The following is a 26,375-nucleotide window of genomic DNA, read 5'->3' as shown; positions in this document are numbered from 1 at the left end:
TCTTTAAAGACCAATATTCTGCATGGTCTGTAGACTCTCTTGTAAGGTCTGGAACAAGTATGATTAGGGACAGAAATATCGACCACATAAAATAACCTATTATCGTCACAACTGATGGCCTGTAGTTTCCAAATACTACATTTGTAGTGGCAGAACCCTTGTTTGAAAGGAAAGCTCAGTAAAAGCTCAATATCTAAAATTGATAAAACCGAAGCTGCTGTGGTTGAAGCAGAGCGGTGGTCTGGAATCCAGCTATGTCTCCCCATCATCCTGCGGTGCCCCTGACCACCCTTCAGAATCACCTCCTGTGAAGTCCTATGCACTGAATTGTCTGTCAATGGACCTTTAGACTGAGTAATGCTACATGAATTGAAATGTGATGAAAATATTGAAAAATTCCTATTAATGTCGGACTTGGAGAGAAGAGCACTGGCCACATGGACAGAGAGGCATTCTGGAAACTCATATGCAAGAGATGACACCACATTTTTTCCTTTCCTTTAATTCACAGATACCTACCAACGTAACTGCTTTCATTTTGATCTATTAAAGACCCTAAACATTTTCCATGTCTCAAATGGCTAGGCCTGCTGATGGTTCAAGTATTGATTATACCTAAATGGAGTGCATGCTTCCTGAAAGTGACTGAATGGACTCTAATTTCCTAAGCCAGGCTTTTCTGCTACAATGTCATATATGCATTTTGAAAAAACCTCATATTCTGCCAAATGGCACAATAAAATAACAGAGCCTATGAGAAAAAATTACATTTGGAGAAGACCATTCAAAATGTAACAAAAACACGACACTCCTAATAAAAATGGCAGCATGGGTAAATTACAACCTGCATCTGCACCAGCCTATCTGTCCTTGCTTCTGCAGCCTAAGCCCTGGATTTTGTGTTTCCTTGTAAGAGATATAGGTCCTGGGGGTGTGTGGGGGGGTGGGGGAGCAGGGAGGGGCAGTCACAGCTCATAGAGATCAGTTTTATCAAAAGTACGAATCTGATCCAGAGGGTAGACTTTTTTGCCCAGAAATTAAAATTTAAGACAAAGAAAAACGTTTCCACAGCTTCCACATCTTCGGATTCACCAGGTCACAGAGTGGAAAATACAGCAGTTCTGGAAACCACTAAACTAACTCGTATTTGCATAAAAGAAAAGTCTCTCAGTCAATGTTCAACGTTTTTCTTAAGGTCTTATTATTATGCTAAGCTTTTCTTTTTCATTGTAAGAAATCTTGTCCCTGATTGCTTCAAGATGGAAATACCCTGGGGTACCTGGGTGGCTCAGGTCCCGATCTCAGGGTCCTGAGATCAAGCTCCACGTGGGGCTCTGCACATAGCGTGGAGTCTGCTTAAGATTCTCTCCCTCTCCCTGTGCCCCTCCCCCTGCTTGCTCGCTAGCTTGTGCTCTGTTTGTTTCTCTCTCTCTCTCTCTCTCTCTCTCTCTCAAATAAATAAATAAATAAATAAATAAAATCTTAAAAAAAAAAAAAGAAGTAAATATCCCGTGGAAAGATCGTATGAAACCATAGGACTTCCACATGATGCTGACACCAACCCCCCATTTACCAAAATCACTGAGTGAGTGAGTTTGCATTGAGGGACAAGGCACTATAACAGAAAAGGCTATGTCTCCACTCCCTTTTTTTTTTTTTTTGAGAGAGAGAAAGAAAGAGAGAAAGAGAGAGAGAGCACAAGCAGGGGGAGGGGCAGAGGGAGAAGCAGACTCCCCTATATGGGGCTCCATCCCAAGACCCTGGGATCATGACCTGAGCCGAAGGCAGACACACGCTTAACCGACTGAGCCCCCCAGGTGCCCCTCTCCACTCCCATTTTTATGAGGCACCTCAGGGTTGGTGAAAGCAGATGGACATTTGTCAAGTATCCACTGGGCACCAACTGCTCTGCTGGGCACTTTACGTATTTAATACTATCCAACTTTCACAATCATACTGAGAGGTAGGTTTTTATCCCCATTTTACAGGTTAGAAAGCTGAGGCTCCTGAAGTAAATACTTCACACAGGTCACATAGTGTGTTAGTAGCAGAGCCAGAGGGTTTCAGTCCCATTGCTATCCAAGTTTCTGTTCTTTATATTACACTGGTTAGATTTTAGATTAAGATCATGCCACTTGCATTATTAACTGCATGGAACTAGTTCATGCACTGCTAATTATATTTGGCATGTCATGTGTTGTTGGAACAGATTCCTGCCCCACCCCTCCGGCCCCAAATCAGGGAAAAAATGTGTTTTACTGAGATCGAGAATAATTTATTCTATTTCATCAGCTTTTATGTTAACTTTTATTTTGTTACATTTTTATAGGACTTCAGAAATTTATTAAATGACCTTCAACACAATATTTTTCCTTTGATCTTTACAATAATGTGATATAGACCAAGTATAATATACTATTCCCATTCAACAGATAATGGAACAGAGCCTCAAAGAGGCTTACCCCAAGTTAATAATTGGCAGAGCCGGGACCCAAGCCATGTTTTCTGGCTCAAAATTCATCCTTGTCCTTATAAGTGCTGAGGGGACCACCCTTCAGAATTACCTCCTGTGAAATCCTGTGCATTGAAATTGTCATTAGAGCTACTGGACCGAGTTAGGCTATGTGGTTTGAAATTGGATGAAAACATTGAAAAATAAAACAAGGAAAGGATGACTTTAGTGTGTTTGTATTGAAGAGAATGATTACCAGTAGGATAATGGGTATCAAAAGCCAATACAAATAAACAACCAAAAAACCCCTGAATAATGGATTTTAAATGATAGTGTCTTACTTACTTACTAAAATAATTTTCTAATACTGAGAATTACTTAGGATACTAATCATCATTTTAAGATAAAACCATATTGTATAATAGGAAAAAGTAATTTAGGAGGCACACTGAGCCCTCCCCCTGTCAGGGCCACTCCCCCTCCCCCTGCATCTACTCCCCCTACCTTTTCTACCTGAGCATTTCCTGGCCAGACCTTTGCCCTTTTAATTGCTCCGGGTCAAATATCTAACTACAAAGCCATTTAATACCATTTTATTGGTGAGGCTGTTTTAAAAGCATATGAACTCACATTGCTTGGCAATTTGGGGTGGAGTCCCCCTGGATTTCCTGCCATCTGCTAGGATCCCTGGGATAGGCCAAATTTCTTTCTAAAGAAGAAGTTTCAGAAAATTCTGGAGCCTCAAGTTAGGGCGCCATGGCCACTCCTGTGAAGCTGCGGGGTCAGCCCTAGGCACAACTGGGTTGAGGCTTTGCATTTTCCTGGAAAATTCTCACATGATAAATGACTAGAAGGTCGGCCTTGCTCTGGTCACCTGGGTCTCCTCCCCTCCCCTCTCCCCACTGCTCAGCTCCTTGGCCAGAGAGAATAAAGGAATGAAGCCCCGACAGGTCACTCTGAAAAGGTAGCCAATGTGGACCAAGAAAAGAACTATCTTTCTTTGGAGGAGAGGTGAGCAGCTTGCAACTCACCAGCCGAATCCACGGCTTTGGACTCTTCTTTTTCTTTTTATCAAACACCCAGATGGCATGTATTCTCTAAGTGAGCAATATTAGTGGAGGTCTGCATGCATCTTTTCACAGAGAATCTTCTTTTCCTTTTTCTTACTCTCTCACTTTCTCCCAGGGAAAGGGTTTACTTGAATGCTTTTGTGGGAGGATTAAAATGAAATCTTCACGTCTACAATCCTCCCCGCCTGCTCCCCTGCAGCTAGACTATGTTCGGGGTGAGTTAGTGAGTGGCCTTTGATCAGAAGTCCTCCTAGTCTTCCCTCTTCACTCTGCTCTCTCTTCTTTCTCTCTTCCTTATACTCCCACTCTCACTCTTTCTTTTACCTCTGGACCTATAAACTGTAACCGATGAGTGTCTTGGCTGCCTTTAGGTTTCAAATTTGGCCTTCCCAGAGGAAGTGTAATATGCTCACCCTTGATAGTGCTGGTTTTGAGCCACTGGGGTCTTTAGAAAATCACTCTGGCTTTTGTGTGATCTCGAAGGCCTGGTCTCCCTTTCCAGGATAAACACCTCGCCTTAGAGAGATTTACTAGACCCACAGGCCTCTTTTTGTGAGGCGGCTCTGTCCCGCGACGAGCTCATAGGCCAAGCCCTATTAGAAGGCCCTATTAGGCCGGGGACACAGGATGGGCACCTCCACCCTTCGAATTAACTTTTCTAACAATGGTAGGATCCTAAAGAACAAGAGGGAGGTTTGCAAAGACTCCCAGAATCTCAGGGCTGGTCAGCGCCTTTGAAACTTGAGCAGTCCTTGGTACTTAACCCTTAGGGCCACAGGTCTTTGAAAGCAGTGCTCCTGCAGAGATGCACCACCACGCAGTGAACTCAGCAAGCAAGGAGTCTAATGTGCTTATTTATTTATTTATTTATTTATTTATTTATTTATTTATTACCTTTTTCTTTTTTTTTTTAAAGATTTCATCTATTTATTTGAGAGAGAGAGAATGAGAGACAGAGAGCATGAGAGGGAGGAGGGTCAGAGGGAGAAGCAGACTCCCCGCCGAGCAGGGAGCCCAATGTGGGACTCGATCCCGGGACTCCAGGATCATGACCTGAGCCGAAGGCAGTCGCCTAACCAACTGAGCCACCCAGGCGCCCCTATTACCTTTTTCTTAATTGTCAGGCAGTAAGGTTCTCCTGAATCTGGGTAAATTCCAGGTGTACATCCAAGACCCTTCGATGTCCTGTCCTACATTCCATCCTTTCTAGTCTGACTGCCCACCTGTCCAGTGACAGGGGTAGAGTCGGTTTCTTAGGACTCGCAGGAGCTTGCTAGGGCTGCCGTAGCACAGTACCATAAACTGGGTGGCTTAAAACAATAGAAATTTATCGTCTCACAGTTCTGCCGGCTGGAAGTCTGAAATCAAGGCACGGGCGGGGCCAATCTCCCTCTGAAATCGGTATGGGAGAATCTTCCTTGCCTTTTCTAGCTTGTGGTGTCTGCTGGCAATCCTTGCCCTTCCTGGGCTTGGAGATTCATCCCTCCAATCTCCGCCTCAGTCATTATTACATGGCCATCTCTTTCCTGTGTGCCTCTGTCTAAATTTCCCCCATCTTATAAGGTCACTGGTGATTGGTTTTAAGGTCCACCCTCATCCGGTATGACCTCATCTTAACTGGATTACATCTGCAAAGACCCTATTTCCAAATAAAGTCACCTTCACCAGTATGGGGGAGGTTAGCGCTCCAGTGTATCTTTTTGGGGGGTTTACAGTTCATCTGATAACAGGGCCCTTCTAGAACTAACATAGCATGATTTCACTGGCCAGCACACCCCCTTCCCAACACCAGCCAAATCAGCCTATTCAGTGAGCACACCAGCTACTTTTTTACCTCTTCAGTTCTGATCAGGCTATTACTTCTTTCTGGAAAACCCTCAGCCTTTGAGCCCTCATAATAACCTTATCCATTTATCCATCCATCCATCCATCCAACCATCCATCCATCCATCCATCCTATAAACAGTCACCAAGTACCTTTTATGTGCCCAGTTTCACTGCTTAGTTCCTATCTAACTCATCTGGGAGTCCACTCCATCCCCCTCTCATCTCAGCTGAAAGCCAGCTCTGTCCCCTAAGCTTATTGCTCCACACTTTTATTTACTAAGCACTGAATGGGGAAAATAAGCCTACATCTTAGTGAATGATTTACAGACACTACTGCCAATCAACATATTAAAAATAAGTAAAGTTTATTTCCTTCTCTAGGAGAGGTCCTTGCCTCTTGCCAGAAATCAATGATCCCTGATGGATTGGCTCATTGACTTCTTGACTGACTCTCACTGAAACCTCTGTCAAGAAGGTGAAACCTGGCTCGCTACCCTCTGCTGGGAGTGCTTCTCACCAGGCACCCTCACAGTTCAATCCTGCAGTCCCTGAAGACTGGTGTCTGGGGTCTTGTTTCTGGCTCTTCCTCTTTTCCTAGAACCCCAGAGTTCACAGGTTGGATCAAAGCTACTGTGGGCCCACCTGGGCGGCCCGGCTTGCCATTTCCCCCAACACCCCGTGGCTATTCCTACAGGAGAGCTGCTTCTCCCAGCTCTGTGCTTGAGCACAATCTCAGCCGACAGCCTCCTCTCCACACTCTGTCCTTGCTGTGTCCAGCTTGGGGACAGTCCCCATGAGACAGTCCCTATGAGGCACTGGCCATACTGTTCGCCAAATTCTCTCCTCTTTATTCTTGGGTTTCAGCCCAGGGGTTACTTCCTCGGGGTCCAGTGATACATACTTGATATATTCTTCCCCACAGTATGTAATTATAATTACAAAGCTAATTGCTTAATTAATTGTTTCATGCCCATCTTTTTTTCTTTTTTGCCAGAAAGGAAATGCAAGGAGCTCAGGAACCGTCTGAGTGGCTAGCTGTGTGCTTTGCACATACTAAGTGCTTCACAAAAATGTGGTGGCTGGGAGAACAGCTAGTAGACGCATTGCATGGGCCCACACCCAGGTGGCCGGCCCCTCCTCTGTGAGGACAGGCATGATGACAGGCACAGAGGGAGGAGGGCTCGGCCTGCCTGGTCCAGCACACTGGGCCCAAAGCAGAGAGATGCGCTTTGCTTTGACTCATGCAAACCTGACTCATGCCTCATTCCAGCCCCCAGGGGCTCTGAAATCCCATCCCGAGCTCACTGGTGCTAATAATATACTGGTCTTACTAATAATAATTATGCTGAGTCTTTTTCAAAAGGGCATTTCAGTCAGGGCCTGATATCCCTAACTGAGCATCTGGTGACAAAGTGACCCGGGAGAGTTATCAGAGGAAGGAGGAGGCAGGACTGCCGGAAGAAGAATGATCGGAGCTACAGAGCATGGGGTAGAGTGTGGCATTTGAATGATTCCTCCTTCAGCATAATTAATGCTACAGAAGAATTTCCAGGGGACCAGGACTCGGTTTTATTCTGGCTGCAATTAAAGGGTCTCCCCTCCTCTCCTTGCTCATCTTCAGTCCTCTCCACTTTCCATCCACCCAAGAGATAGCCTGTTACCCAAGCTCGATGATTGAAAGAAGAGCGAGGAATCATAATTTGAAAATGGCCTCGTGAGGGAGCCTTGAATCAGACAGGAAGGAGAAGCATGATTTAAATGTAAAAACCGCCAGGAACTGTGGGGGAAAGCAGAGCTGGATCTGGGGTCACCGGACGGAGAGCCAACAAACCTGCCTCTTTCAGAAGGTCAAAGCTCCCAGCCTGTGCCAAAACCTGTCAGACAGACGGACACCTACTTAGTAGCACCTTCTTCAAGTTGGTGCTGCCAAGTGCAGACAAAGGGGCTTTCTCCAGAAGCCCTGCAGGAAGGATTATCTTCAAGACAATTTTCTGCTTTCTTTGCATCTTTTAAGTATTAGGTACATTGTAAGAAAAAACCAATCTAGAACAGTACTATAGCATTGAACCCACTCCTCAGCGGTAACGAAAGGAACACGCCCAGCTATCTATCACCCTGCACCAGCGTAGGTTTGGGTCTGCAGGTGTCTGCCTCTGGGGAGTCCAGGGTTTGTGTGTATGTGTGCATTTCTCTGTGTGTCTCTGGCTGTGTTTTTGCGCATCTCTATGTGTATACTGTACTACCTACGTGTGAGTGGATGCGTGTGTGTGCGCATGCACGTGTGCCTTCCCTGGGTGTTGCTGATGAGAGCCGCTCATCACAGGCTTTAGGAAAATTCAGAGAGTCTTCCTACCCTCACCACAGAGTCACCTAGCCAGTCTGCCCCCCAGGAGGGCTGTGAATGGCATTGCTGGCCCCTGGTGGAGCAGCAAGTCTCGGCAGCCTGGACAGGGAGATGTCTGTGCTCCCAGCTCTGCCCTCCGTCCCCTGCTGTTTCAGGGAAGTGAGGCGGGCCCACCACTCCTCTGGCCTATGTTAAAGAGAAGGGGGCTCAGACTGTTCACGGCACCACTTCTGAGCACGTCGGGCTCAGAGCCTGGCATGAGGCCGAGGCTTTGATCCTCTCCATCTTTTCTCTGTGGATTTCCCCTTTGAAAGACTCCCAAGCCAGTTCTCTAGAGGGATAAGAACGCTCCATCCCAGACTTGGGTGACCCCTCAGGCACCCTGAACTACCTGCCTTCCTTAAGCACTATTTACTTATAAAAGATAGGGGCCAAACAAACACAATGCAAGAAAACCCTCTCTGGGTTCAACCCCATTTTGTGGGCAGCCATGTCACTGATGACCGTGACAATGAGTATGACTGAGCTGGTAATTTATATGATTTTTAGTCTATGGAACGGAAGACTCTCCAGACTGAGCGTAATCATAGATCTGACTCCAATGCTTTAATACCAACTGCAGGATCTCCAGGGCTGATTTAATATCTTTTGTTTTGTTTTGTGTTTCTTCCAAAGCAGTGGACAGATGGGAGAGGAGTTCAGGCTCTGGGAATTGGGTTATTAGGGGAGCCAAGTGGCAGGATCGGAGCGAGGGTCTCGAGCCCTGGAAGCAGGTGTTGGTGTGGGGCTCTGTGGTGGGGACCTCTGCCGGGACTGTGCCTTCCCTGCCTCCTCAGACAAAGGTGAAACTGGGCCAGAGAAACAGGGGCTCCAGACTATGCAGAGACACGGTGTCTATATGTGGCCCCAGGGCCTTCACATTCCCCTGGGGTTGGGGAGGGAGGAAGAGTTCCAAGATGATGGAAAATACATACCCTTTTCCAGTCTGACAAGATGAGGACTCTGTCAGACTTGCTTTGCTTTTTGAAAAATAATTGACATTTTTTGCAATGCAAGTATGTGAAGTAAATGTATGCTCCCTAAAATAGCCTCAGTGCAGTGGTTCTCCAAGCTCAGTACCAGAGTAGTGGTATCAGCATTATCTGGGTTTGTGTGCATGCACTTCTTGGGTCCTACCTCAGACCTACAGATCCAAAACCCTGGAGGTGGGGTCCGGAAATCCGTGCTTTCACAAGCCCTCCGAGGGTTCTGGTGCACAGTGAGGTGTGGACACTGCCGTGGCAAGGAATGGAGTAACTCAGCTGCCTTTCCTCCTGCTCTCTCCTGAGAAGTTTTCTTCAAAATCCTTCCATGGTGATCCTATCCCAAGGGCCCTTAATTGTCTTTTGTGAATATCATCTTTTCCTGGGATTCTGGAGGCTCTTTGCTTTATTGTTTTCTGTTTTGGAGTGACTAAGAATAGGGACAGTTAGAGGACTTTTTTTTTTTACCAGTTATCCTTGAGAATGTCCCTCTGTGTGTGTCTTCCATGGGGTCTGTGTGCTGAGAGCATGGAAAGCACTCATGGCAGCACCCACAAGGGTCACATAAGCTGTGATCAAGGCAGGACCTGAACTGGGGGTTGTTTCCGGTTTACCACATGGGTTCTTACAAATCTCACAAATTCTCACACGTCCCATTTGATGCATGAGGAGACCCAAGGCCAAATTTACAGAGCACAGTTTGAATGCAGGTCCTGCATTCTTCTTATCATGTCCAAGAACTATTCTGCCATGCCAGAGAGCAAGAAATTTCTAGAGAGTGTCTTTTTGCCCCTTTCCCAGCTGACATTGCTAAAAGTAGGGCTCAAATGGGCAGCATAAAATCATGGAATAAAGGTAAAATTTTCTGTGAAAGCAAAGGCCCTACAGATTTCAGCACAGAACCAATTGTGGTTGGTACAGATGTTGTCCCCCAGAAACACAGGGAGGATGGAGGCTGCAGCCTAGAGAGTAATTCATGGGAATAATGGGGGAGGAGGAGACAAGGTCCTGTCTCCATCATGACCTGGGATAATCGAAATTCATCACAAGGGACCAGGGGCCTCTGCAGAGCACATGAGGGGCAGGACTGATCTTCCCCAACAGGTTCAGGATGAGCTGTGGGGCCGGGTGCTCACAGGGATTGCCCTCCAGGAGAGGTTGTGCCTTGTCCCATGGCAAGGATGGGCCCTCCAAGCCCAGTGCCCAGAGCAGTGCTGGAGATTCTAGAGGAAATGCAACCACCCGGTTGTCCCTGAGCCAGTCCAGGCAGTCAATGTGAAAAAGGAGGGGCACAACAGACAGCACAGCAGGTTAGAAAGATCTGGTAAGGGGACAACCATCATGGAAGGACAAAGGTGCAGCTGCCAAATCATCTGGGAAGATGGATTCTGCCTCCTGCCAGGAGGGGCAGATGCCCAAGGAAGAGCTCTGTTTGAGGTTCACAGAGGAGGCAGAGGGGGCAGAGAATGCCAGCAGACATTAGAAGAGAGAAAACAAGGAGAAGGGGGTACTGGCGGGCTTGGAAGGCAGAAAGCATCAGAAGCTGCAGAAACACAGGGTGTGGGAGGAGCCCGGGCCTGAGACAAGAGGAAGGAGCTTCAGGAGGAGCAAAGGGGAAGGGGCTGAGGGAGATCAGAGGCACCTTGAAGACAGAGCGCAGTTTATGATGAAACAGGGAGGCCTGCAGGGAGCGGGACCAAGGGAAGGCACAGTGCAAGGCTGGAGACTTCTCAGAGAGACAGCCTGGGGCTCTGAAGGATGGGAGAGTTGACACTACTTTGGCAGAAGGAACCTGGCTGAATACCAAGAAGGGAAGATTTTGCTCACAATGGGACTGGATGGGGCCTCTTCCTCCTGATGAGAAGAGAAAGTGAGCCCTGCTGGAGTATAGCTTTTGACTTAACCAAAAAGCCACCATGCAGAGAAGATCTGTGGGATCCTGTTGGGACTCTGTCCACCAACGTGAGAGAAAGGGTGAAGATCGAGTTTGTGAGTGTGCACGGGAGCCCCCAATGCAAAGAGTTAATCAAAGATGTGGCACCTTTCCTGGTATGTGTGTACTTTTTTTCCTTTTGGTAACAGAGGACAGGACCAGTAATGTGACCTCGGAAGTCAAACCTTGAGAACTAGTCTGTAACTCAAGCATGGTGTTCTGGACTGCAGGTTCGTGTCCTCCCAAAATGTATGTGCTGAAGCCCTACCCCCGCCCCCGATGTGATGGTATTTGGAGGTAGGGCCTTGGAGATGTTATTAGGTTTATTTATTTATTTTTAAAAAAGATTTTATTTATTTATTTGACAGAGAGAGACACAGTGAGAGAGGGAACACAAGCAAGGGGAGCGGGAGAGGGAGAAGCAGGCTCCCCGCAGAGCAGGGAGCCCGATGTGGGACTCAACCCCAGGACCCTGGGACCATGACCTGAGCTGAAGGCAGACGCTTAACGACTGAGCCACCCAGGCACCCAGGTTATTAGGTTTAGATGAGGTCACAGGGGCAGGATTCCTATGATGAAATCAGTGTCCTCAGGGGAAGAAGAGGAGACCAGAGTTCTTGCTCTTTCTGCCATACAGGGAGAAAGTGACCATCTGCAAGCCAGTAAGAGGACTCTCACCAGGAATCAAATCTGCCAGAGCCTTGATTTTGGACTGTCCAGGCTCCAGAAGAACTATGAGAAATAAGGGTCTGTGGTTCAAGTCCCCTAGACCACGGTACTTGGTTATGGCTACCCGGGAAAACCAAGACACATGAGGATGTGAATGTGAACACCCATTCCAGGATTCAGAAATGTTCTGTAAGCCATGCAAGTATTAGAGCCCAGCCCAGCTCACGTATCTCTTCCTCTTAAAGGGTGGGAATGTTACCAGCAGTAACTCAGAACTCCTTAGTTTAGTGGGTTTATTCCAACTGTAAGAAAGCACAAAGGAACAAATTCTATCTGTTCATTATTCTAGGAGCCTGGTGGGAAGGAAATGATCCTGGGGCTAGAAATAGCAATTTAGAGAAGGAAGACCTGGGGAAAAGTATGGTGGAGAATTAAGACAGAATGAGAGATGAAAGCTGAGGGCCATGTAGGGAAAACTAGAAAACTTTAATAGCTATTAATGAGGTCTTCACTTATAGAGTAAAACAAGATGTATTAGAAGATGATGATGTTAAAAAGGTCTTGAAAGAACTGCATGAAATAGGGGAATTAAGATGGAATACAGAGGTCTTAAGGACTATTTTACAGTATTGCTGATTCAGAGTAACAAGCAGAAGGTTCCACTCTTGGTGTGGGGGGTTTATACTTCCAACAACCAGACTCTCCAGCGAGTAACAACAAAATAGAAGAGACAAGAAAGGGAAGTAAGAGGAAAAATATAAAGGAAAACTATCTGGGCATTCCAGCAGCTGAACAGCAAAAGACGAGTTTCACCTTTTGCAATTTTGCTATGAGGACTGTCTGCCCTGTGGCTAAAACTCCAGTTGAAAATCCCACCTCCTTTTTGACTGGAGGAACCAAGGGAAGGAGCCCAGGATAATCAGGGTGGTTGGAGAGTTGGGGGCTGTGGGGGACTCCCTGGAAATAAGAAAGCCAGGAAGAGAGAATCCCAAATTCTGGATATGAACTTTTCCTGGCTCTCTGGCTGACCCCTGAATCATGCCTGTATGAGACAGACTGAAAACCACAGGAACTGAAATCTGAGCTGTTTCCCGCTGCAGACATGATAGTTTGCAGGTCGAGTCTCACTGAGTTAACTTCCTCTTAAATCAGAAGCATCAATACCCTTTGGATCAATATAACAGCACCTAGAGGCTTTACGTCATAACATTCATAATGTACTTAATCCAAAACCACTAGACATACAGAAAGCCAGGGAAATGTGACCCATTTTCATGGGAAAGAAACATGCCAACCTAAGGATGACCTCAGCTTTAAAGCAGCTATTATAGCTATGCTCAGTGAGGTAAAGAAAAATATGCTTATGATGCATAAAAAGATAAAACACCTCAATTGAGACCTGGAAATTATAAAAGAAAGATTAATAAGAAATCGTAAGGCTAAAAAAGGCAATACCAGAAAAAAATCACTAGAGGAACTTTCTTTTAGCAAAATGGAGATGGCAAAGGAAAGAATCAATGAACTTAAAGATAGTTATAAGGAATAGAGAGGAAAGATTGGGGAAAATAATGAATAGAGCCTCAGGAACCTGTGCAACAATTTTGCAAGTTCTACATATAGGTAATTATATTGTACGTGGTGTCATTGCTTTGAGGCACTCTCAGCCTGCATTTTTTTCTCTTCCTCTTTATATATTAAAAACCCCAAGTTCACACCAATGCCCTCAATTCCAATTCCACACCACATGATTCATTCTAGTTTTGATGTTTTCCACATTTGTACCTCCTTTTCCAATAGCTCCCATTATCTCCAATTTATTTCTCAACCTCTCTGTAAATAGCTAATTTCCCAACCTTGCTGGGCTGCTGGCTCCCTTGCAGGTGGGTCTAGGTACCTGCTAGGAATGCCTCCCTTGTTCAAGACATCTACCTTCATTGGGCCGGACACGTGGCTTTTTGTTGAAAGATTAAAAGAAGAAAGCCAACAAAGCATTTTGTTTTATTTTGTTTTGAAAGAAGGGAAGAGAAGAGACTGGAAAGGAAAGGCAAGAGAAAAGCCAGGTTATTTTTTTTTAAATGCAAATTCATCACCTTTGGGTCATGTGTATCCATCTATGTATACACACACATATACACACACAGCCCTGGAATGACTTCCCATTGCTCTAAGGCCCTAAATTCCATCACAAGTGTCCAAGAGGCTGCTGCTGACCTCCTTGCCCACTCTCTTCCTCTTTTTCCAAATTCCAGGCATAGGGGTCCTCTAATGTTCCATTTTCTCTCTTGCCACAGGGTCTTTGTATGTGTTATTTGTATCTCTCAGTGTTCTAAACTACTCCTTTCATTTGGATGACTTACGCTTCAAATCTCTGCTGGAGCACCATCTCCTCTTCTGGAAGCCCTCCTTAATTCCGCTAGATATGGTCAGATTATATTGTTATTTATTGTTTTATTCATGTTCTCCCAGAACTTAATAGCTCTTATCTCAACTGATAATTATGCACTTATTTGTGTATGTGTCTGACTAAAGTCTCCTTTCCTCATTAACCTGTGAGTGATGTGAGAGTAGTAACAATGTCTCTTTTTGATCATGATTGTGTCCCTAGCCTGTGAGCAGTATTAGCACATAGTAGATGCTGAATGCTTTTCATGTGAATAAATTCTTTGTACTTCTAGAAACACAAATTGTTTGATCAGCAAACATGTTATTTGTTTCTATTTTGGATAAAAAGCAAAGCCTAGAGAAATAATGATATATAGAGAGAGGCAGATGAACATAATGACTGTGAAGAATCCTGAGAGCTCTTAGCTCTTGGAGTTGGTAAGCTTCATCATTTAGAAGAAAAACAAAAACCACAACAAATGATCTAACTAATGTATACAAGAAAATCAGATGGGGAATCCTTTACCTAAAACACGTTTAATATAAGGCATATACAAATGTTTGATTCACATTATTTAGGTGATTCACAGTCATTAAAATGTCAGTCCTTTCAAAAGTAGAATAAAGTTTCATTCAAACTCCAAATGTGAGTGTACGTGTATGTGTGCATGTTTTAGAATTGGGAAAAGTGATTTTAAATTACACATGAAAGAAAATATATTTGAGAACAGCCAACAAAGATTTTTTTTAAGGAAGAATGAAGGATAACTTACTTTGTTCAAACAGTAAAACTTTTGCTGAAGTTATTATAATCAGAACAATACGGATAGTAAAACTTGCACTAAAGTTATCACAATCAGAATAATATGGTTGGGCATAGAATAAAGAAATAGATCGATGGAACAGAATTGAGAATCAAAACATAGTTCACCCAATGCTCGTGTAACTGATGAATAACTGAACTCTACATCTGAAACTAATGATGTACTATATGTTGGCTAATTGAATTTAAATTAAAAAAAAAAACACGTAGTTCATATATGCAACTTAACATATGACAAGGATGATAAGCGATTCAATAAAATATGGACAATATATTTCATACGTGGTATTGGCATAATTATCTATTCACCTGTATGAAAACAGGGTAAAAATATATATCTTAGTACATATTCAAAAACAAGTTTGAGACTAGCCCTTGTGTCTGTCAACAAAAGACTAGACATATAAATAATGAACTACTACAATGAATAGAAACAAACTGTTGCTGCACACAGCAATGCGAATGAATCTCACAGATTGCAGCCAGACACAAAGGGCATGTGCTGTCTGATGCCACTTATGTGAAGTTCTAGAACAGGCAACACAAATCTATGGTTGAAAAAAGAATCAGAACAGTGGTTGCCTGTGGGTGTGGGTAGGGGTGAGAACAGAATGGGGAGGGTTACGAGGGAACTTCCCAGTGTGATGGCAATGTTTTGTATCTTGACAGGAGTTTGGGTTACACAGTTGTATGCATTCATTAAAACTCTATAGATGTATACTTAAGACTTATTCATTTCTTACCAAAATCTCTGAGATGCAGCAAAAGTGGTTCTAAGAGGGAAGTTCAGAGCAATGCAGGCCTAAGTTAAGAAACAAGAGAAATCTCAAATAACAATTTAACATTACACCTAAAGGAAATAGAAAAAGAAGAACCAATGAAACCCACAGCTAGCAGAAGGAAGGAAATAATAAAGATCAGAGCATAAAGAAATGAAATAGAGATTGAAAAGATGATAGAAAATATCAATGAAACTAAGAGCTGATTCTTTGAAAAAATAAGTAAAATTGACAAATCTTTTGCTAGACTCACCAAGAAAAAAAGAGAGATTTATTAAATCATAAATAGAAGAGGAGAAGTTATAATTCATACCTCAGAAAACAAAAAGTCATAAGAAGGTGCTATGAATAATTATACACCAACAAATTGGATAACCTAGAAAAAATAAATACTCTACCATCTAAGACTGAATCATAAAGAAACAGAAAATCTGAATAGACTGATTACTAGTAAGGAGATTGTAACAGTAATCAAAAAACTTCCTAACAAATATAAGTGCTGGACTAGATGGTTTCACTGGTGAATTCTACCAACCATTCAAAGAAGATGTAATACCTATCCTTCTCAAACTCTTTCAAAAAATTGCAGGGAACACTTCTGAGCTCGTTTTGTGAGGCTGGCATTACACTTGTACAAAAACCAGACAATGATACCATAAAAAAAAAAAAAAAAGAAAATTACAAGCCAATATTCCTGATGATTTTTTTATTAAATATTTTATTTGTTTATTTGACAGATATAGAGAAAGAACAAGTAGGCAGAGTGGCAGGCAGAGGGAGAGGTCCCACTGAACAGAAAGCCTGATGTGGGGTTTGATCCCAGGACCCTGGGATCATGACCTGAGCTGAAGGCAGATGCTTAACCAACTGAGCTACCCAGGCACCCCTTCCCAATGAATTTTGATGCAAAAATCCTCAACAAGATATTAGCAAACTAAATTCAGTAATACACTGAAAGAATCATACAATATGATCAAGTGGGATTTATTCCAGAGATGCAAGGATGGTTCAACATCTACAGGTCAATCAACGTCATACATAGCATTAACAAAATGAAAGATAAAATCATATGATCATCTCAGTAGATACAGAGAAAGCATTTGACAAAAGTCAATATCCATTTATGATGAAAACTCTCAATAAAGTGGGTATAGAGGAAATGTACCTCATCATAATAAAGGCCATATATGACAAGCATATGGCTAATATCATACCCAGTGGTGAAAAGGTGAAAGCTTTTCTTCTATGATCAGGAATAAGACAAGGATGCCCAGTCTCTTCATTTTTATTCAACATAGTATTGGAAGTCCTAGCCAGGGGAATTAGGCAAGAAAAAGAAATAAGAGGCATCCAAATTGGAAAGGAAGAAGTAAAACTGTATTTGCAGATGACATGATACTTTATATAGAAAACCCTAAATGTTCCACCAAAAAGCTGTTAGAACTAATAAATGAATTCAGTAAAGTTGTAAGATACAAAATTAATGTACAAAAATATCTTGCATTTTTATACACTAATAACAAACTATCAATCCCATTTGCAATCACATCAAAAAGACTAAAATACTTAGGAATAAATTTAACCAAGGAGGTGAAAGACCTGTACACTGAAAACTATAAGAGATTGATGAAGAAATGGAAGAAGACAGAAATAAATGGGAAGTTATTCCATGCTCATAGATCAAAAGAATTAATATTGTTAAAATGCCCACACAACCCAAAACAATCTGCAGATTCAGTGTAGTCCTTATCAAAATTCCAATGGCATTTTTTACAGAACTAGAACAAATTATTCTAAAATTTACATAGAACCACACACACACACACACACACACACAAAACCTCAAATAGCTAAAACAATCTTGAGGAAAAAAGAACAAAACCTGAAATATCATAGTCTTTGATTTCCAACTACACTGCAAAGCTAGAGTAATCAAAACAGTGTGGTACTGGCATAAAAAGCATAAAAACAGGGCCAGAAGAGACAGCCCAGAAATAAACTCATGCCTATCTGGTAAGTAATTTATAACAAAGGAGCAAAGAATATACAGTGAGGAAAGGACAGTCTCTTCAATAAAGCGTGTTGGGAAAACTGGACAGCTATATGCAAAAGAATGAAGTTGAACCATTATCTTATACCATATATAAAAATCCACTCAAAATGGATTAAAGACTTGAATGTAAGACCTAGAACTATAGAACTCCTAGAAGAAAACCGGCAGTAAGCTCCTTAACATTAATCTTAGGAATGTTTTGTATTGCACCTGGCATCAAAGGCAAGGGACACAAAAACGGATATAAACAAATGGGACCACATCAAACTAAAAAGCCTCTACACAGCAAAAGACACCAACAACAAAATGAAAAAGCAGGTTACTGAATGGGAGAAGATATTTGCAAATCATATATCCAATAAGGGGTTAATAGCTAAAATATATAAAGAACTCATGTAACTCAATAACAACAACAAACAACCTAATTTAAAAAATGGGCAAATGATCTGAATAGACATTTTTCCAAAGAAGACAGACATAAAGATGGCCAAAAGGAGCATGAAATCTGGAAATGCATCAACAAAACAGGATGGAGTGAAGAATGGGCAGAGGGAAAGATCAGGTGAATAGTTATATAATAAATCAGACAGAGCAAGATATTAATTCTAAAAACCTAGATGGTGGGTCGATGGCTATCCTCTGTAAATTCTATCAAGCTCTCTGTATGCTTGAAATTTTTCCAAAATAAAATCTTGGGAAAAATAAATAAATTTCAGGTGTACTTAACATTTAAATAATAGAACAAAACCCCCAGTAAGAGAGTACAGAAAACTTTAAAAAGCACTTTATAAGCTTGGAGTGAAGAGAAAATTTTAAATAAACGAGAAAACCCAAGAAGACATAGAGAGAAAAGATGCATATTATTGACTATATGAATATTAACCACTTTTGGAAGCCAAAAGATATCATCAACAATAGCAAAAGAACAACAGATGGGAGGAAGGATAACTAATTGAATCATATGCGGAGACAAAGGGTTAACATCCCTAATATAAAAAGACTTCCTATAAATTTCTTTTTTTTTTTAAAGATTTTATTTATTTATTTGAGACAGAGAGAATGAGAGAGAGAGAGCACATGGAAGGGGGGAGGGTCAGAGGCAGAAGCAGGCTCCCTGCCAAGCAGGGAGCCTGATGCGGGACTCGATCCAGGGACTCCAGGATCATGACCTGAGCCGAAGGCAGTCGCTTAACCAACTGAGCCACCCAGGCGCCCAAAGACTTCCTATAAATTTCTAAGAAACCAGCAAATGACCCAATAGAAAAATAGGTAAAGACATGTACAGATAATTAACAGAAGAGAAAACATGCATCCCAGTAACTGTGTGAAAAGACTGTAAGGTAGTATCTCTAGCACTCAGTTGAAAACTCAGACTTAAACACAATGAAGTATCATTTTTCATCTTTGGATTGGCAAATTTTTAAAGATCGATCACCTTCACTGATGGTAGGGATGTCAGAAGATGGGCACCATACATTCCTGGTGGAGTGTAAATGTTCACAAACTTTTAGAAAAGCGGCTGGGCAGGAAGAATGCCCATCACACACGCAGGACAATATAATGAGCTTAGTATGATCCCATTTTTACAAAATAAAAGTTTTCACATTTTGAACAATGAGAAAAGTATGATAAGAGACACACCTAATTATTAAAATTGGTGCTTCAGGACAGGGGTTGGTAAACTATGGTCTGGTCACCTGGATTTTTGTAGCCCATGAGCTAAGAATGGTATTTATACCTTTTTAAAAGATTACAGTTTAAATGGTTACATATTTATCTACATAATATCCTTTGTCTTACCTCTTGGCCAACAAAGCCTAAAACACTATCTGGCCTTTAAGGAAAAGCTTACTGACCCCTGTTTCAGGGCAGTTGTGGTTTCTTGGTTACCTTTTCTCCCTTTACTTCTCTGTATTGTTTATATTTTTAAAAAAATATACTGGGAGTGGACATAAAGAGACAAGAGGAAACCAGGGAGACCAGTTAGGAAGCTACTAGAAGGGACCAGGTAAAAGAGAACGGTGCTTTGGAATAGGGTGGGGACTGTAGAGAAGGAAAGAAAGGGGCAGATTTTATTTGAACCTATGGGAGTTGCTGAGGGATTAGGCATGGATGGTGAGGTGAGAGCAATCAAGGCTGATTCTCAGATTTTAGTCATGAGTTGAGTTGGTGCAACCAGGGAGATGCAGAGATTGGGGAGGAAAATGGAGTAAACCAGGAGCTCGGCTTTGGACCTGTTATAGTTCTGACTGGAACTGTGTGAACTAGGCGCTGGCCATAGGTGATTGGAGCTGCTTGGACTGTGGAGGGGGAAGCTGGGCAGTAAACGCAAATGTAAGAGGACTCATCATGTAGATGTCTGTCTTCAAACTGTCAGGAAGCACTAGGGTGGGAGAAGGGCACCAAGGGTCTGCCCGGTGACACAGAACCTAACCCCCCAGCGCCTACTTCAGCTGATGGACATCTCTGATGCCACCATCCAACTACCTGGATTCCCCCAGATCACCTATTCCAGAATGTTCTCTTCTCATTGACCAAGGAACACCAGGGCTTCAGAGCAGACACCCTGACTCTTCCTTACAGCCTATGCCCAAATGCTTGCCTCACAACCAGCTGCTGTTATTTCTCCATCTGGCAGCCTCTTCCCCCAGTGGAGAGATAAGTTCAGGTCCCAACCCTTCCCAGTGTGTCCTGCCTGCCATGGGTCCCTAGCCCAGCCATGTGCAGCCACTTCTTATTCATGCCACACTTTTACCTGAGAATACCAGGAAGGACTCACCAAGGAACTGGTGTAGGTCGGGTCTGAGGTGTCATCCTGGAGGTAGCGGGAAAGGCCAAAGTCAGACACCTTGCACACCAGGTTACTGTTGACCAGGATGTTCCTAGCAGCCAGGTCCCGATGCACATAGTTCATCTCGGCCAGGTACTTCATGCCCGCGGCAATACCCCTGAGCATCCCCACCAGCTGGATCACCGTGAACTGTCCGTCATTTTGCTGTAACAAGACACAAAGGGCATTGGGATCAAGATGGGCTTCAGTGGTTAAGCAGAAGCCGAGGTGCCGTGGCCCTGCCGCTTGTCAGCGTCTGTCAGTGACCGGCCATGCTGCTCACTGTGCCCTTCTCCTTCCCTCCCTCCCTCCCACTCCCACCCTCATCCCTCTCCTTGAACACTCTGCTCTCTCCTCCTTGCCAAGCCCTGTCAATTCCATCTCCAAATTACATCTCAAAGCCATCCACGCCTGTCCATCCTCACTGCCTCCATTCTAACCAAGTCACTGTCATCCATCACCTGTAACAGCTTCCCCACACCTGCCCCCGCCATCCATTCTCTACACAGTAGCTAGAGCCATCTTTGGAAAACAAAAATCAGGCCATGCCACTCCCAGGCTTTGAGCTCTATAACAGCTTCCCATTGCATTAAGGAAAAGCTCCAAACTCCTTAGCATGGCCCATGGGACCCCGGGAGATGAGCCCCTGCCTCACCTGCCAGCCATAGTGACCGCTCAGTCAGTTCCTAAGCCAAGCTCTTCCTGCCTTAGGGCCCCTACACATGCCATCCCTGCTGCTCTTCCCCACAATCAACACCTACCTGCCCTCAGATCTCCCTGTAAGTGTCCCTTCTTCGGAGACAGCGTCTCCACAACTACTCTCCTGCTCCAAATATAACTAGCACACACTTTCTATCTTACTGTCTTTAGTGCCTGCTCTTATTTTTTTTAAGATTTATCTCTTTGAGGGGCAGAGGGGCAGAGGGAGAAGGGAGAGAGAGAGAATCTCAAGCAGACTCCCTGCTGAGCACAGAGCCAGACACGGGGCTCGATCTCACGACTCTGAGATCATGACCTGAGCCAAAATCAAGAGTTGGACGCTTAACCGACTGAGCCACCCAGGTGCCCCAGTGCATGTTCTTATTTTTCTTCTCAGCATACATCACAAGTTTTAGGGGTGTGTGTGTGTGTGTGTGTATGTGCGCGCGTGTGCCCACATGCACACACCTGTCCATCTGTCTCCGCCGCTTGACTCTAAGCTCTTTGAAGACAAGACCCTCTTTCTTGTGGGCACCACAGTACTCCTAGGGCTAAGAACTTTAATGTAAATAGAAAAAGCACAATAAATATATGCTCAACTTATGACTGCTACATCTCTCCCTGTTTCCAATTAAATGCTTCAGGTGTCTTCCTTGGGTCCTCCCAGGGCTGTTAACCTTGACATTGGGATAACCACACCCAGCTCAAAGGGGTCAGTGGCAGGAGAAGCACAGACACAGTGTCTGGCATGTGGACCCTCTTAGAGAATGGGAGCTGGGGCTTCTCCTCCTCAGGCCCACCTGCACTGCTGCCCCTCTCCCATCATCGGTGGGCTCACCATTTCCTGGGGGAATGCTCTGCTTCGTGGTTCGATGACACACCTCGGTGAATGAATCAGCCTTCCTCTTGCCTCCCCAGAGCCCCTGACTCTTGGTTTCTGCACCCATTGGTTAAATCAGTGGACCATGTGCTACATTGCCAACAACACATTTTCTCTTCTAGTACAGCCCCAGTTGCTCTCCCAAAGGGCTGTAAGTTGTATTCTGTAAGTAGAGCATGGCCCAGGCACTGAGATGCTTTGACTGGGGGAGAGGTGGGAGGAGGCAGAACACCCTGGGTCAGGTCCAGTTACTGCTGGACACTGGGCAAGGCAGCCACTCCCCAGTGCCCTCAGGCGAAACACAGAAACCATAAACAGTGGGCACAGCTCCCATTTATTGAGTGCCTGTGAGGTGATACACAATGCGCTCATATGCACTACCTCACTTAAATAAGTGTGAGGCACATCATTTATGCATGTGCTTCTACAAAAGCATTTTCTATGCAACAATCAATAAGGAAAAATGAAACAGCTATTGCAAAGATACCCTGTTTATTGGAGAAAACCCCACCAATCAAAAAGTCTAACCATGATAGTATGAACGTTGAAGACTTCCTCATGCAAGATTGCAAGCCTGGGTCTGTGTCCCAGGGTTCTGCCCCTTGATCAATTAGAGTGAGCCAAGTGACCTCCCTCCACTCCTTCCTGAGACACCCGCCAGAGGAGAAGCCCCAAACACACTGGGATCGACACACTCCAGGTTCCAGACTGTTTCTAACTCAAACCTTAACCCCCTCCCAGCCTGCCTGGAATGCTTTCTCTGCAATATTTTCTTCTAACCAACTCCAAAAGGAAGTACAGATCTGCTTTTTTGGAAACTCTGGTGTTCAGCACATGGTGCCCATCTGCGAGAGCTGGATGTGCCGTGAGTGATGCGAATCCTCCTTCTCACTAATGAACTTCAATCAACACCTCCTCAAGAAGTTAGCCAGGCTTTTGCTAGCACCATTCATTTTCTCTAAGCAGGTCTCTGGGGACCTGCCTCCCCAGAAAGTTGTCGTGCAACTTCTGTATATTAGAAAATGTATCTCAGCTGCAAGTCACAAGGGTCATATTTTTCCAAGTCAGTTTGTTACTTCCTCTCTGTAAGTGTAGACAACAATGTGGTTAAAAATGAATGTCTCCCAAAAGAAGCCGGCTTGTAGATAGATTTTTGGGAGGGAACTTGTGGTGACTGTAAACAACTCTGGGAAAAGAAATGCTGAAGGAGTGTGCAGCAATATGTCTGTTTCTACTTTAAATCCTTTAAGCCTACATGGGAACAGCTTTACTATCTTATTTGTTTTAATATTTAGATCAGTCACCCTTAGAGTTTCTGGGCTCAGCAAAGGCCAAGAAGTGGTGAAAAGTCCAGGCTTTCGAGACAGACAGACCCAGACTGGGGTCCAGGCTCTGCCACGCATTGACTGTGTGCACTTGGGCAAGTCATTTAACTTCCAGAGCTGTCATTCCCACATCTGTAACACGAGAACACGCTGTCCATTCTTCATAGGATTTTGGCGAGGTTAAGTGAGACAATACATGTGAAAGGGCTTGCCTCTGTGCCCATGAATACTAAGACAGCAGCAAGGACTGCTGGTATTATCAGCCAGGCCATAATGTCTCACAAACCAGCTCGCCCATGTACTCAGATACCTGGTGAGAGGAATGGAGGACACCTGGGGCCAGGACTGTAGGTTCCTGCAGCTTCCTGGTGTGTTCGGGAGACATCCTAGGATCATTACCATAGGAGAACCTAGTCCTCAGTCTATTCTGAGCTCAACGGGTTGGCATCTGTAGTAGACTTCCCAACAGTCCACACGCCAACTGTAGTAGTGGACGATTGGGGCCTAATGATGCAGGCTGGACATTTAGGTCAGTTAATGAACAAACATGATTTCTTCCATTTCTTGACTTTTGAATGGCAAGTCACACTTACAGAATACTTTTTGATCCTCCTTTGTGCAAGGCAGGGGATAGTTTATTGCTTTTCAGAGGAGATAAAGGAAGTCCAGAAAGTTTAAGTGATTAGCCTTAAATCACTCCGTGTGGCTTTGACTTATAACAAGAATCTAAGTCCAGAATAGCAAATTACTTCTCCACTGACGTTCCATCTCTGATGGTAACGGCTTCCTCAAATGTGTGGAGGAGAAGGCTGCGTATAAGCTTTGCAGCAAAAAGTGACATGATTGATTAATGATGTCTGCCATGGTCCGAGAAAAAGAAAGTAGGGGCATGAGTACCTCAAATATGCTACTCTGATTTGAATCTTTTAACTCCTGTCCGGGGTCTTTTCCACAGAATATGCTGACTTTGCAATGGCAACACATTTTCTTTAGAACCTGCAGAGGAATCACGTATCATGATAAGACAGGATCGTGCCTGTTGAGTTCATAATTTTGGTGAAACTTAAAGATATAAACATATGAAGATCCCCTGCCATGTTCAACTGTTCTATGTTCAGTTCATTGGTTTAACTTCCCAAGAACTTCCAAAGATAGGAACACCAGCATCCAAAGATAAACAAGGCAGAAAAAGCCCAGGTTTCCTAGTGACTTTGGAAAAGGGTCAGGCTCCACGCTGATCACATGGTAAAAACACCGTATAGAGAAAAAATACAGGCCTGGGTGAAGTGATTTAAATTTTCTTTCCTTCCTGAAGTGCTTTCTGCTGAAATTGCTTTTCAGCAAATTCACTGAAGCCACTTGCTGGTCCTTTTATTAGGCAGGAAGGATTTAGGTATTTCAACTTTCATTGACAAATCCACTTCAGGAAATGAAACCCTTATTTGATTTGTTTGAAGAGAATGAATCATAGATTTTTTTTTTTTTTTTAACTGTAAGAGACCTAACTTTCAAGATCCTCCAGCTCAAAGCCTTTAGTTTATAGATTGGAAAATTGAGTTAACAGATTTGCTCAAGGCCACCGGGTGACTCACAGTGGAGCCCTAAGCAGAACCGAGGTCTCGGGGCATCCAGTCTGATATTCTCTTCCTGACCTCTGGGTTATGGTCATCTAGCTCCAGCCCATGAATGAGCCTCCCTGATAAGAAATGTCCACATTTGACATTGCTCAGTAACTTCGAAGAGTCTTACAGCTATGACCATCTGTGGATGAACCAGCAGTGACCGCAAGGCCAAGCTAGGCAGGAAGGCCTTCCAGAGCATGTTGACCTTCTTGGCTCTGGCACGGGAGGGACACTGATGAGGGCTACAGGGGGTGTTCTTAAGACTATACAAGAGCCACCAGATTGAATCCCCTAAGTTTGAGTGCCAACAAGCAAATGTTTAATTATGGATTTTCATGCTACATAATCCATGGTGCAGATATTTTCAAAAATGGACAATAATGAACCTACCAAACATGCTGTTAAAAAATAATGGTGCTTCTAATCCTTCCAGAAGGTGAAGGATTCTACATCCTGCAATGGGAGAGGAGCAGTACGTGGGCTGTGAGAAGCCATGTCCAATGTGCTCACTGGATCCCCGATGCCCACAGCCTCTCAGACTCATTGTAAACCATCATGACCAGTTTGGTAGTGGTGGGGGGAGGGGGGCAGTTGCACAAATTGAGGACTAACTCTTTTCCTTTCTTCTCTGAATGGTGATCCTAAAATTATACTACTTCCCAGAAGATGAGCCCTGCAGAACTGCACTGATGACCTACTTTTCAATTTTACCCAGCAGCAGATACATCAATTAATGTTGCTCTGCTCCAGGGTTTGGTAGTAAGGCTGAAATTAGATTTATAGATTACCTGCCTCCATGCTGTGCGAGGAGTCAGAAACGCTTCATTTCCCCTCTCCTCCTGGTGCTGCCTGCTCTGGCCGTTCCTTCCTTGCCATCCCTTATCCTCTGTTGCCCTGTGTTCCTCACTTGCCCCTGGCTCTTCTCCCACCACCTGGGCCTCATCATCATGAAAAATACTGGTGTCCAGCATGCCCCCATGTCCTGGGCCCCACGCGGAAAGAGCCCTGTGTGGAGCATCCGTGTGGGGTTTTGATTTTCTACAGGCTCCCGAGAATGAATCTCCTCGTTCGCTTGTATGTTCCAGGGGAGAAAGTCTGATCACAGTCCTCAAATCATGTTGTGACTCTGTGAAGTACAATCAGGTGACTCGTAGGAAATATATGGCTCCTAAAAAGGTCTGGAGGCTGGTTCCAGAAAATGCTTTTTCTCCTAACATTGTCTTCTATTCACTTTTATTTGGCTGTCTTCATGAGATCTCTTATCACGAATGAATGCCCCCAGGAAAGCACAGCCTTTATCCCACTCTGACGTGAGGGGTCTGGCTATAAGAAGGGGAGACCACGTACACTCAGGATGACTATTTCTCCCGCCATTCCCAAACACTTTGGTGCCAGAAATGGCTTTTTATGTTTTTCACTCAACCAGCACTTACCAGGGGCTCCCTGTGTTAGGTACCGGGGGTTTTATTTTTTTAAAGATTTTATTTATTATTTGACAGAGAGAGAATGAGAGAGAGAGAGAGCACATGAGAGGGGGGAGGGTCAGAGGGAGAAGCAGACCCCCCGCCGAGCAGGGAGCCCGATGCGGGACTCGATTCCGGGACTCCAGGATCGTGACCTGAGCCGAAGGCAGTCGCTTAACCGACTGAGCCACCCAGGCGCCCC

General features: G+C 44.1%; 1 protein-coding gene across 1 annotated transcript in view; it reads right to left on the bottom strand.

Annotated features, from left to right (window-relative positions):
* EPHB1 (EPH receptor B1) overlaps window positions 1–26,375 on the bottom strand; it is a 283,919-nt gene that overhangs the window by 29,226 nt on the left and 228,318 nt on the right. The window contains exon 12 of the mRNA XM_034995150.1: window positions 20,134–20,349. Within this exon, the coding sequence (XP_034851041.1) occupies window positions 20,134–20,349 (216 nt within the window). The remainder of the gene's footprint in view (window positions 1–20,133; window positions 20,350–26,375) is intronic.

This window comes from Mirounga leonina, unplaced genomic scaffold, assembly GCF_011800145.1.
Source record: "Mirounga leonina isolate KUSES-001 unplaced genomic scaffold, KU_Mleo_1.0 Mir_115, whole genome shotgun sequence".
Lineage (NCBI taxonomy): Eukaryota > Metazoa > Chordata > Mammalia > Carnivora > Phocidae > Mirounga > Mirounga leonina.
This window is presented reverse-complemented; position numbering and strand designations above follow the sequence as displayed.